The sequence below is a fragment of the Parasteatoda tepidariorum genome, chromosome X1 (genome assembly GCF_043381705.1).
Source record: "Parasteatoda tepidariorum isolate YZ-2023 chromosome X1, CAS_Ptep_4.0, whole genome shotgun sequence".
Classification (NCBI taxonomy): domain Eukaryota; kingdom Metazoa; phylum Arthropoda; class Arachnida; order Araneae; family Theridiidae; genus Parasteatoda; species Parasteatoda tepidariorum.
Genome location: NC_092214.1, coordinates 72,552,618 through 72,566,750, shown reverse-complemented (window position 1 = coordinate 72,566,750; position 14,133 = coordinate 72,552,618). Strand labels below are relative to the sequence as shown.

General features: G+C 29.6%; 1 protein-coding gene across 3 annotated transcripts in view; it reads left to right on the top strand.

The window, feature by feature from the left end:
- Positions 1-1,958: 1,958 nt before the first annotated feature.
- LOC107445332 (alpha-1,3-mannosyl-glycoprotein 4-beta-N-acetylglucosaminyltransferase B) overlaps positions 1,959-14,133 on the top strand; it is a 43,521-nt gene continuing 31,346 nt past the window's right edge. The window contains exons 1-3 of one of the 3 annotated variants that reach the window (XM_043052242.2): positions 1,959-2,360; positions 2,459-2,619; positions 8,592-8,924. In XM_043052242.2, the coding sequence (XP_042908176.1) occupies positions 2,532-2,619; positions 8,592-8,924 (421 nt within the window). In that variant the 5' untranslated portion in view covers positions 1,959-2,360; positions 2,459-2,531. Of the gene's footprint in view, positions 2,620-8,591; positions 8,925-14,133 lie in introns of all 3 variants that reach the window. The other 2 variants (XM_043052241.2, XM_043052243.2) reach the window with 2 other exon arrangements.

The following is a 14,133-nucleotide window of genomic DNA, read 5'->3' as shown; positions in this document are numbered from 1 at the left end:
GTATATAAATATTTTAAATAAAATTCTCCCCGCGCGGATATTTTATTGATATACCATAATTAGGTTTGCAATAAGGTAAAATGAACGAGAGAAGGCCACACATTTTAAAGGAGCCGCAACGCATAGGGCAACTAAAGCCAAATTCGAGAAAAAATAAAATGTGCAAAAAAATATTGAGGAGTCAATTTTAAACTCCAGAATCAAATTTTTTAAACTTTTATTTATTTTTTAATGAGATTGTTCGAATGAAAAGTTTTTAAAAAAGAACCATTACTTATACTTGTGTCGAGAAACCTTTAAAAGAAAGTTTTCGTATTGTACTTTCGCAGATCTTAAAAAAACAATCCAAAATCATGGTCTTATGCTCGTTTATTTGCTTTCCCTTAAATGAGGTCCTTTGCAAAATATTTTCTTATTATTTATTAATATTTTCGCTGAAAAGGTTAATATTTGCCTTATTTCGTTTCCTTGGAAAAAGGTATTCGCTTTATATTTCTGTTAACCTAATAATGACAACAAACGAAAATGCAAAAAATAAAGATTGCCATTTTCTTGTTTTCTTAACCTAAATAACAATATTTTTTAAAAAAGTTTTAAAAATCCTTTAGTTTTCCTTTAAGGAGAAAAGGTTGGAAATTGTAATATTTTTATGTCATTGAAAAAAGGTTTTTACTGCAAACCTTTTCGTTAAAATGAAAATAAAATTAAGACACAAGGTTGTCGTACGGTAACATGATTTCTGGGATTACGACACAAGGTTGTCGTAAGGTTACATGCTTTCTGGGAGTGATTCATTTTGCTGAATTCTTGGAGTGATACGTTCAAGCCCTGTAGACACCACCAAACACTGATGATGGACAATTGCGGAAATTCCAAAGTTTCCCGCATGATTATGATTTGTTAGGTTTTTCCAACCCTTTTTCAAAGAAGGCTGGGTCCCGCAGAGGACTGATCGTTAAGACACGGTTCCCAGCAGATCACCGAAGTCAAGCATCACCGGTTGCGGTCAGTGTGCGGGTAGGTGACCACTTGGATCAGTCTGCATAGGGACCGAGGGTGTGCGGTATTGATCCTTGATAAGCTGTTCTACCGTAAAGTGCTCGACTTCGCGTGCAGGTCGTTGGACTACCGAAGCGGGGGTGCCATCCCCTCTGCAGAGGATCAAAATTGTGATGGCATGTCTTACGATCATCCGCAGGGTTTCCCAGTCCGTCGCCAATAGCTCATTGTGCAGCTCTAGTGCGACGTAAATGAACTACAACAACAACCAAAGAAGGTTGGGTAAAAAAATTAGAGAAGGTCTTTTTTGAGACCGTTCCCCCATTTTTTTACAACACTTGTATGGCCAAGTTTGAAAATTTTATTGCTTGACACTACGAGAATTATTATGTAAATGAGTAGGATAACTCTCCGTCGTCTTACAACACTTGTAATGCAGAGATTGGAAAATATCATTGTTTGATCGAATAAAACAATTTAGTACAATAGATTGTGTTTGCAAATCATTCCTCCGCGGATGCGATGCAAGTAGTTGTGTGGATGTGCGTGGGTAATTTGAGTGCAGTGAGAATTTTCCAAGAATCAAACCACCGTCTCTGCTTGTTGTAGTTGTTGTAGTTAATTTACGTGGCACTAGAGCTGCACAATAGGCTAGTGGCGGCGGTCTGGGCATCCGAAGACATGCCATCACAATTTTGATCGTCTGCAGAGGGGATGAAACCGCCGCTTCGGTAGCCCGACACCTGTACGCGAAGTCGAGCACTTTACGGTGGAACAGTTTAACGAGGATCAATACCGCACACCCTCGGTCCCTACGCCGACTAATCCAAGTGGTCACCCTCCCGCAGACTGACAGCAGCCAGTGATGCTTGACTTCGGTGATCTGCTTGGAACCGTGTTGTCGTTTTGCGCTTGTGAAATTTTTTTGAAGGTACTCTAATATTTTTTTGAGAGACTTTACCCTCGAAAAAAAAGCATCAATCAGGATCACTTTCACAAGTTCGAATTCGCATGCGTGAACATGGTGCTCTTTCTCAGCAATGAGAATGATCCATAAATGAAAAATACTGCTTTTATTTATTCCTAATCACTCTTTTATAACACAAAAATAAGTAGCTGGAAATGTTTACATGCAAGGTATATCTGATAATGTGTAAATATTTATATTGGAGTAAGTTTTGCCTATATGTGTCTTGGCAAAACTAGCGAAACAAAGTTTAAAGATAAATTATGCCGTTCTGTTTTAGCTTTATTGATTTCTCTTAAAATTACTATTAACTAGAAAGAAGTTATATGATTTTTCTTACGGTTTAATCAGAATTACGGGTGAAAGTCCTGCCCAAATTATGAATTTGAGAAAAGTATGTTAGAAAATAAATATCTGTTTTGTGAGTTTATTGTGTTTCAAAAACAATTTTTCTTGCTGTTATGGCGAAAACTAAAATAAATTCTATTCTAGATTTAATTTTCTTCACGAGTGAGGAAAAATTAAAAGGTTTCGTTAAGTTTGATGCATTTAATTAGATCAGATAATGAGAAAACCAGCATTTGCATTTTACATGGGGGTATTGTTCATCACAGTACCTTTTTTCACTATATTTATTTTACTGAATGGACCTGGTGAGTATTTTTACTTCTAATTAGATTTTTGAAATTTAATATGAGTATTTTAATATATCTTTTTAAAATTGTCGTCCAACTCTCTCGGTTTGGATGATCTCTCTTACTGAAGCAGATATGGGACACTATCAATATTAATCTATATTTATATTAATTTTAACTACCACATTTTCCAACCAACATTAGTAGTAAGAAGTTTGGGGAAGGAAAAACCAGGAAAATAAATGTAAAAATAATTATAATAATGTTTGAGGTGTAGTGATTATTATTTTTTAAAAAAAAGGTGACACTTGAAAAAAATGCAAATTATTACTTAAAATACATTAAACATTCGTTCATCAACTTATACCTCAAAGGAAATGCGTCCTACTTTTGTTACATCGATCTATCATTATGGGTCTTTCATTTTCCTGTATGTATTTTCTTGTTTTAATGATCCCATCACAAATGCTATTCTATTAATGTTAATAGTACTCGTATATTGACATTAAAAGAATATTATATCAAATACAAGTGTATATAAAAAAAACTAAACTCAGCGGCGCGACAGCCCATAGAGGGCCAAGGCATACTGTGCCCATCTCAGTCTTCTTTACCTTGGGCTGTGGAGTGCAGGAGCAAATGTCAGCCAAACGCGGAACACCCAGTGTTTAGTTCCCAAGCATGCTTGGTACTCATTTATCGACCCACTGAAGGGATGAAAGGCTAAGTCAACCTTGCCCGGCCCGAGGATCGAACCAGGGACCTGTGGCACGACAGCACGGAGCGCTAACGCTCAGCCACCGGGCGTCACAGGTGTATATATAAATTATTATATAGTTTTTTGTACTGGCCGATTTCCATTTCTATCGTTCAGAAGTTCTATCCACATTTAAAAAAAAGTTACTTTGTTTTTAAAATAAAAACAGCTACACCTGATGCTAATAATGAAGTAGAAAGTACCTACAGATTTGTTACAATTTGGAGAAAACGCCTTAAGCATCATGTTTGATATTTATGCATCAGTTGATTGAATGTTTTATGGGTTGAAAAAAATAGAAATAAAGTAATTTGTACACATAATATGTAAACAAACAAAGATACCTCACCTAAAAAATTGCTGGTCTCATACTTTTTTCACAAAATGTTATTCATATCCCCTCATTATTTTCAAAACCTTCATTAGAATTATAAATAGAATATTATAATTCATTACAATTCGAGCATATAATAGCAATTAATTATAATTCATTAGAATTGTATTCAAGCACTCCTCCTGTCGTTCTTCTGCAAAAACTCTCCATATATAAATCAGGGTTACAATTTCTTCCATAAAAAAACTGTTTCTTTCTCATTTATACCATAAAAAATATTTTCATAGTATTTATTGTAGTTTTAAACAGAATTTTTAAATTGTTTTAACAATTTATTTTTTTATTTGAATTTAATTTATTCTTATTTTCATAAATATATACACTCATATCAAAATTATTTATATTTATTATTGTTAGTTTACTGAATATTTTGCTTTTAGATGGAACTATTAAAAAAATAAAAATATTGCATTGTAAAATGTTTATTAAAAATGACTTATAAATGTCTTAGTTAAAAAATGACCAAAAATTACCCTTTTTCTCAACTGGTTAAATTTTTATTTATTTATTTAATTTTTAAATATCAATGTGCTGCGTTCTATATTTCAAAAGGTTCTTTAAAATGCTCTCTTTTTTTTTAATAAATTTTAGTTTAGAAAATTTCAAAAAATTATCAAATTTTTAGAATTGTATGCCTACAATCAGTAAAGGAAAATTCAGTAATTTGTGAGTAAATTTGTGATTTGAGGAAAATTCAGTAATTTGTGAGTAAAAATTTCTATCTAAAAATTCTTCGGTTTATTTCAGAAATTATTATTGAGTAATAATCTTGTGATATGGTATGTAAAAAAATTTCCTGCGTTAAAAATAATTTAGGAACCTTTAGCACAATATCTTAAGAGTTGTTGTTTTAAATAGTCATATTTAACAATAGGTATTTGATTATGAAAATTAGTATGCTATTTGTTATTCTGAATATGATTTGTTATTTGTAATTGTGATTGTGGTTATTATGTTGATTTAATTGCAGGCATTGTGGAGAGGATAGTAAGATTGGCCCTCAGCGCTTTGCAAATCAAATCACATTTATAGCTTTTATCTATTTAATTGCTCACACTTGTGATTGTGAACTACGGTTTAACCACCACTTACAAAAACACACGTTTTTCATCAAAATTTAAGAGGATGCTTAGTCAGTATTTTGCAGTGCAAGGGGAAAAAGATCTAAGTAAAGTTCTTTTAAATGATTTTCGCTGATCATTTTCAATTCACTCATCATTTCAGCTCCCATTCAATCATTTCTGGACAAATAAATTTATTTATCGTAAAAAATTTGAGTATCATTCAATGATTTTAACTTTGTTTTATTCACAAGCCCAGCAAGTTGAACATCAGTTTCTTCACTATCACTCAGGGTTGGCAAAGAACCAGGTTTTTTGGGAAAAACCCAAAAAGCCCATTTTTTTTGGTTTAAACCAGGTTGATGTTTTAATAATTCGCATTTTTATATCTTTGTGTTTAAATTGTTTTCTTACTTTCCTATATTTACTCATATGATTGTTTAAAAGTAAAGCTTTTTTACATCCAAATACACCACACTAAAATGTCATATTTTAAGATTTTTTTCAATTAATTTTCCACATCTTTTCTTTCATTAAAATAATGGAGAAATGAAAGGTAAAAAAATTTCCCTTGAATTGCTCACCAATCACTTGGTTTTATTATTCGAATAAGAATCAACCATATCTCTCTGACTACCTACATTGCAGCTTTATAATATTTTTTCAAATATAATATTTTGAATGTATTTTTAATTTTGAAAAAAGTTCATGATTTTTTTATTGATAATCTTATACTGATGTTTCTTAAATAAAATTTTATAAAATGAACTGGAGTTCTACAGAAGAAGACAAAACGTCCTAGAAAGGTTGTGGTATTTTTTAATTATAATTTGTTATCTTATGCTGCCTATTCAAATATGTATTGACTATATAGCAATTATTACTATTATTTTTTTATTATCAAAATTTCCAAAGCTAGGATGATTGTCTGGGGTCTGTCTGGCAGACCCCTGATGGCATTACATTTTTTACATAAAGCCCTGCATGCTTTCTTTTTATCATTTTTTATTTCATCAAAATATAACCAGATTAAATCTTTTCTTCTACCACCAGAGTTGGACATTTTTGTTCTTAAATATTAACGTTAATCAATATTATGAATACACAAAACAAAAGTAGGTATGCTGCTGAAATGAGTTGAGTTGTTTGGTTGAAAGTTGAAGTTATTTACAACATCAAACAATTTGAAAAATATAATTGTAAATAAATAAAAAAAATGCAATTTTAAATTATTCTTAGGGAAAAAAACCAAATGGTTTTTTTGAGGAAGAAACCATTTGGTTTTAACTATGGTTTAAACCATAGATTCTGAACCTTTTTTACGTTGCCGCCCCCCTAAGGATCAGAAAAAATCTCAATGCCCCCCTTTGTGAAAATCCAGTTATTTAGAGCATGGGAGGGAGGGATGTGTGCTGAATTAAAAGAGGCAAAATTTTTAAGGCAAGTAATTGCAATCTATTTGTTACAATCAAAATAATTACGGTATTGAAAAAAATACACCTGAGAAACCTATGCTTAATAAGAGTAATTTATTCTTAATAAGATAGATGTCAGTGGGATGATTGTGCAGGGCCAGATACTTAACGTTTGGTTCAATATTTTCAATGAGGCGAAGACGCTAGTCCCCTCTTTGCACAATTTTGAGTCAATTGTTTGTGACTAGATACGTCACATCACTGAATCTTCATTCCACAAGGTAGAAGGAAAGGAAGGCTATTAAATGCTACCTTGAAGTCAAAATTCTGTAAGACGATTACTATTTCAAAGCTTCATTAGTTGAGAGTTCTATCAATTCCTTCTGAATCTGAACCTCTGCTATTTCAATATTCACAAAAGGGTTCGTAACCCATTAAGGGACTTCCAGGGACAAAACATCTTTAAAATGTCAGAAAATTCAATGTACAAATACTCAAGGTGATTACAATATTCTTTATTCCAATAAGATTGGAAATTGGCTAAACTTATTCCTACTAAAATTCTGCTTCCACAAAATGAGTTTTTTTAGAAAGGCAGAAAAAGCTGATTTTGTAGTGATCAAATTGAGCTCGTCGCCTTGAAATTGTAAATTAACACCATTAAATTTTACAAATAAATCCGTCATGTATTCAAGGAACTCTAGCACAGAGTTGAAAATATTCCAAAACCTATTGAGACAGGCGTTTTTGGAAAGCTTGCGAATCTCAGTATGTAGTAGCAAGCGATTGAATTTTTCATCGTTTTTCTTGCACAGCTCTCAGAATAATCAATCGTTGAGAGTATTACTGTGAATTTTCATCACAGCAGAGATCAACATATTGCAATGACTGATGCAAATGGTCTCTGAGATTTTTTCCAACTAAATGCTGTCTGTGAATCACGCAGTGGACAGCTAAAATATCTTGTACTTGGCCATCAATTATGGGAGGAGTTTTCTAGGTATCTTTGTCTTGGGAGGGGTACCTCCCTCTTCAAAATGGGATTAAACCTACAATGTCAACCAACCATTGCAGTAGCTCCATCAGTGGCAACAGACACAATATTTGAAAGAGGAATGCTTTTCTCTTTAAAATAATCTCTGACAGTATTAAAAATAGATTTACCTTCGGTATCTTCAATCAGGTTTTTTGCAAAAAGCATCTCGTGAATAATTTTTCATTCCTTCATAAATTGGAAGTACGCCAACAGTAAAGCCTCATTACTTTGCAATGTTGGCAATACGTTGGGCATCAAAAGTTTGCATGTGGAAACTTCAATGTCTTCAGCCATCTCATTAATCGGTTGCAACACTGTATTGTTCCGAATCCGAACTTCAAGTATGTGGCACTGTTTTGACGACACTTTTTTTATTAACCAACATTGTAGGCAGCAGCAAAATACAAGCGAGGAAAGAAAATAAACTATATCTTAAAATTAATAAATAATTTATGCTGAAGAACAAATTCGCGCAAGTACCTAGTCTAATAATCAATGAAATTCAATCAAAACTGGGGAAAAAACTTAAAGGGAGCGAACGAAAACCATCATAAGAAACACGGATCAAATCAAACATTCATACTGAAAGCGCATGCACTTCAATTTTTGCCAAATGGCTTGAATGAGTCAGAAGCAAGAACAACTCACTCATGCCCTGCGATAGTTTGGATTGGAGAATAGTTGTTACATAAGTTCGTTTTACTGCTGGTACAAATGGTGTATCGGATAATTTTAATTTATTATATTAATCTAATTATTTTTATTAATAATAATTTTTGATTTACTTTATTCATTAAATTAATTTTAATTTAATAATTAGCCCTACTTTAATAATTAATTTTACTTTAATAATTAATTTTAATTTAATTTGAATGCTTATCGCCGCACTTACCGCCCCCCTACTGCCCAAAAGAAGTCCCCCCTCCCCTGTTGAGAATCAGTGGTTTAAACCTGAGAGTGATAATATCACTCTTAGCTTAACCATTTCCATGTAAGCAATATTATGAATACTACGCAAATTTATCACAAACTATAAAATTACAAAGAGAATTTTGCTCAAATTATTTCCCCCTCCCTCTTATAGGTCATTGAAATTATATTGTCTTTACTAACTGAAGGAAACATGTATAAAAAAAATGTGAGAAGTTCCTGAAAAAATCTTTAACTATTCAGAGTTTTTCATCTGCGCTCTGTTTAAACTCTGAATTTAGCAAGCAACTCTAAGAGTATTGTCAAATTTTGATTTTTTTGAATTATTGAATAATAATAATAATAAATATCGCAAAGCTGTTTTTTTTTATTATAATGAGTTTCCTTTTTTTTTCAGATTTGTCTGAAGAACATGTTTTAAATAAAAAAATTGTTGAATTGTATGCAAGATTAAAGCATGCTGAAATGCTCAATTTGGAAAGACGAAGTGATATCTTTACTCTCAGGAAGCATTTTGGCACTTTATTAAATGCAGCTAGTAGTAAGACTGATTCTGCCAATAATTCATTATCTCTTAATTCTCTATTGAGGGATTCTCAACAGTTTTTAGCAGGCATTCAAGGTGGTGTGGATCTGCAACTACCATCAATTCATCACTTTTTACCTCATTTACTCAGTTCTTCTGATAGCTTATCTCCTGCAATAAAGTTATCTAGAGGAAGAAGTGCTGGTTAGTAGATTGATAATTTTTATTCAACGCTTTAATTTTTAAAAAAAAATAAATCCCCACAAAATACAGAAAATCTTGAAAAATATCGGAAGTTAGAGAAACACTAAGTTATTAAGAGAGTTGACTGGTTACAACCAATGGGATTTAAACCAAACTGTCTTGTTATAACTGAATTTTCTATTATTTATATAAATTCCTCTGGTTTGATTGTAGCAAAATGAAAAAAATTTCAAATTTTCTTATATTTTTTAAAATTTTGAGTTTCATTGCTAATGGGAATTTGTGTTATTTCAAATAAATCTGTAATTTTAAAATGTTCACATAGAAATGGTTTTCCACAAAAATATCTATGTAAAACAGCATTGGCATTTCGCTCAGAAGCAACCTATTTTTTTCAGGATTGAGGAAACTAGAAAAAATTTGAAGAAATTAGACAAAATTTAAGAAACTAAAAATGACCAATGCAATTCTTTAACAATAAGTATTATAAGAATAATTAAAATTTAAATAAAATAAATGTAATATAGTAACAAAAAGTTTAAAGTTTATTACATTTGCCTTTTTTGAGAAAAAACTTTTCTTAATTATTTATTTATTAGNTATATATATTATTCTAGAGTTGATTTGAGTGTTCATATTTAATGTTATTTAGTTAGCATTCTATTTGTAATTGAGAATTGAATATCTGTTTACTGTAGGATTTATGTTATCACATGATTTGTTAATTTGGTGGTATTAATAAAAATTTTGATTATGTTATTTTAATTATTCTTTATATAATTATAAAATTTAGTTTTACTATAATTTTTAACATAAAATATTGAAAAACTAATTTTTAAAAAATGTACAAAAAAAATTTTCAGAATTTTTCACTAATTTAAAAATGATGCATTAGCTCAAAAATTAATACAATTATTTAAACTTGATTGCAATTTTAAACTATTTAAAAAATTGTTTAGATATTTCTTTTTGAGAAGAGCTTCTTCCACTTTGGTTGGAAGAAGCAAGCTTCTTTTTAAGGTGTTTTTTTTTTTTTTTTTTATTGTGGAAGAAACTTGCCATCCCTGATGCTAAATAATGTGATCAAATTTCAATGGGAGTTAATGTCTCTTAAAAATATGTAAAATTAAATAGAGGTCCCATGTTCTGTAATTTTTTTAATTAGTTCATTGTAATTATTGGAAGAGTTCAATTTTCTCAAGGTTTATTTTTATCTACTTGTTAAGTACATTATGTTTGCCACAATCAAAAGTATAAATGGGAATGAGATGTTTCCTAAATTTTATTTTTTCAGTTTAATTTTGAAATTATTTTCTGCCACCAGTATAAGGAGATTTGTATTATGTATTTGCAGTATGTTAATATTTATAATTATAATATTTAAGTCACATGTGTCATATTATACTAAAAATAAAATAAATAAAAAACTTTTAAAGTAAAAGTAAGTCACAAAAAATATTTTTAAAGTATTTTTTCTTATTTGTTTAATAAAGCATTTCATTAATAAGCATTTTGTTAAATTTAAAACTCCATCATCTTACGAAAAAGTAAATTTTTTTTAATTTTTCAAATTGTTAGTTGAAATACCGTTGCATACCTTTACTATTTTATGTGTTTATATTTATGCTGTTCATTTTTCATTTCTTTTTATCAATCTATGAATTTTAAATATTTTTTAATTAAAAAAATGTATTGCCTTGAATATCTCATGCTCATTTATATTAAAATTTGTTTTGATTCAATAAATAAAAAACAAAAGTTTATTTTAGAACAATTAATTGATATTAGTACTACAAATTGTATACTGCTCAATAAGGACATTAATGTAAACAATTCTAAATTACAACATTTCTTTATATACTAACAGTCAAGGAGGTAAGCTAACTTTTAAATACATGTACTATTAAAAAAAGCTTTTAGATATTAAATGTTTATTTTGTTGAGTAGAGTTATATTAAATATTCAAGATCTTTAGTTATTATATTTTTTAGTCATGTACACATACATATTCATGAATAAAAGTAAATATTTTTGTATTCTTAATTCAAATATTAATCGATAGTTGAAGAGATTTCTGTGAAATACTTTTTAATGGCTTAGTTGCTTTTAATTTAGAGCTTAAATGTTATTTAACCTTCTTTTTTTAAATAATAAAAACCAAACTGGTTTAAACCAAGAAAGAAAGAAAAACTGGTTTAAACAACAACAAAAAAATTATTTTTTTAAAATCCTAGTTATTAAAAATTTATTGAATAGAAAATTTATTTATTTGCCCGTGTGTAAATCCATTTATTTTGTGTTTATTCTTTTTTTTTCTTCGAAACGGCAAAATATCTTTGAAAGCAAATAAAGTAAACTTTTTCATAAAGAGAAATATTTTCAAAATAATTCTCTAACTGCAAGGATTAATTTGAGAAATGATTGCTTATGACATTTTTTATTCAATACTTTTAGCAATTTAATGTAGATGCATAACTAAACCTCTAAACTATTTGAAAAAATTAAAGTTCTTTTATTTAATTATTTTTTACATATTTTATAGCACTTCTATGTTCAGGAAACTCTTCAAAATTTTTAGCAACTCTAAACAGTTCATTTTCTACAGTTGATGACTCTTGGATCGAAAAACACCAACTTTTCTTTATTTTTCAAAACAAAAGTTTGTTTTAAATGGTTCTAAACTTTACTTCTGAAAAGGGTTTTTATAATAATTTAAATTTAAGATTTTTTTTTTTCAAAATTCTTATTTTATTCTATTCCAGAAGTTTTGGTTGGGATTTGATTCATTATTACCAAATTTTGTGAAATTTTTTTTTAATGGATTAAAGATATGATGTGACTTTAATGAGTTAAAATTTTCTCTGCATTATCAGAAATTAAGGCGATTATTTGAACTTAGTGCGAAACAAAAAGTTCAACAGAACTGTTAGTAGTTTGTTTTAATAGTTAAATGTTGGCATCGATTCTATGTTGAATTTTAGATTAGGCAGAGGTTATAAGCCATGTGTTTGATATATTTGCTCTCTATCTCGCTCTTCTTGTTGCAGTTAGGAAAAGTCAGGAGGTCTTAGGGTTAAATCAGGTGAGCAAGACACCAATGCTCAGTGGGATTTTGGATTTTGTTCAATGAGTTGATCATTTCTTTGTGAGGAAATTCCTACTACTGTTTTTAAATTTGTTTATTTCAGTACTCCAAACAGATATAGTTGCAGGAGAGAGTGGTGAATTCTTGCTGCAGTTAAACCATGAGACTTTGCAAGGCTTTTAGTTCCCCAGATTTTCCTGATCAAAAATATTTTGTCCTAAAATTTAGGTTTTCGGACCTGATATTCTTGATTTTTGTATGTGGTCAGAGCATCTAATTTTCTAAGAATACAAATGCAGATTTTTAAAAAATATCTTTGTAGAGTCAAAAGATTTAAATTTTTAATCCATTATCTTTCTATTTTAATTGATGTAGTAGAAATCATAAAATTCTGTAGTTCTAATTTAAGGATCATGTACTAATTAAATTTAATGCTCAGGCATATTACATACCTTATCCAGAGCCATTGTTTCATCTTTTTTGGGAATTAAGTCATTCTATGAAAAGGAAAGTCAATGGACAATTTTGCATTATTTAATTTTTATGATGATGAATTCAGGGGTCATATGGTTATTTATTAATTTAATCAAATTCAATAACAAATCTTGTTGTGGGAAGTTTTGTAGTTTCACAATTATTGATTGATCTTGTTTATTTGACTTTAGTAATGACTGATTCTAATCAACAATACAGTAATCATGTAATAGAGTTTTTAAATGATAATTGAGGGAATAAATTAAACAAATCATCCATTAAAATTACTTTTGTACAAAAATGTTATGTGGCATTTTCAATATGTTTTCATTTCAAGATTATTGAAACTCCACTAGAAAATAATTTGACTAGAAGAATCTTGAAATCTATTACAAATATTATTTATAAATTGGTTTGAGGTGAGGGAACAGTATTTGATGCTGGTTATTTTCTTAGTACAACAGTACTATAATTATCCATGTATATATTGTTTTGAAGCTATCGTGAGTTGCTCAGTATTTATAAAATTATGCTGAAAACTGTTAAAGCTTTCTGTACTAAACAAAATAATTAGAATTAAAAATTGTATATTTTATTATTCTTTTGCAATAAAATTTTCTTTTATTACTTAAATGGAGCAAATTATAATTTTTTTTGTTTGCCTTTTTTAAAAGTAGCCTGGTGTATGCATACTGATCCAAAAAATGTCTTGATTTTTTTTTTTTTTTTTAGAAAAATGTGGTCTTGATTTTTTTCTTTTGCTGACTATGAAGCCTGCCCTTAGCACTGGTTTAAAAATGAGTAATTAACTTGAAAAAAACTTTTTTGCTGCATGTTAATTCCTTCCTTTAGCTTGAAAAACAAACTCACTTTTTTGTTTTACTCACTTTGAGGGTTTTGATTTTTCAGACTTGAAAATTCAGTTAGGAACTTAAAATTGCTTTTATAGAGGTTTTACTTTTGGGAAACTGTTTTGGCTTAAGTGCTATTCAATATTTTTGCTAGTTGCAGGTTTTAGACCAAATTTTTGTGTGTGAAGTTTTTATTTAGTACTTATTCAGTGTTTTAGATTTTTTTCCTCTTACATTCCAGAACTGGAGTACATGGTCTAGTGTTCAGAGGAATTTTGTCCTTATGGAGTATTGCCCTTTTTAGGATTGCAGTTTTTTTATATTATGCCATTTTTTTACTTCTCTTTATTCCATTTCGTCATATCCTTGGTTTACAAGTTTAAAGCCAATCATAATGTTTTAAATTTACTTTATCTGAAGTGGCATCAATGTTATGCAAATTAGTTAACAATATTTTAAATAGACTAGTCACTTGAATTTTGTTGCAAATACTATTTATTATTTATCCCTGTCTGTCAATCTATATGTTTGTAATGTCTATGTGTTATCATGCTGATAGTAATTGTTTAAGTTGTGCTCTGTAAATGTAATTACTAGTGTTCCTGTCCACCATCTTTGGACTTTGTAATAAAGTAACCTGCAACCTTTCTTCTGAGTCAGTGTGGTTCCCATGCGTAAGTCTTCTGTATGCATACCTTTAGTAGTTTAGATTGTGAGTCAGTACTAGCTGTGCGTCACAAGCCTTTGCATTTGGCACAGATTATAAAATTACCTTAAGTTATTAGACTTAAAATTTGTA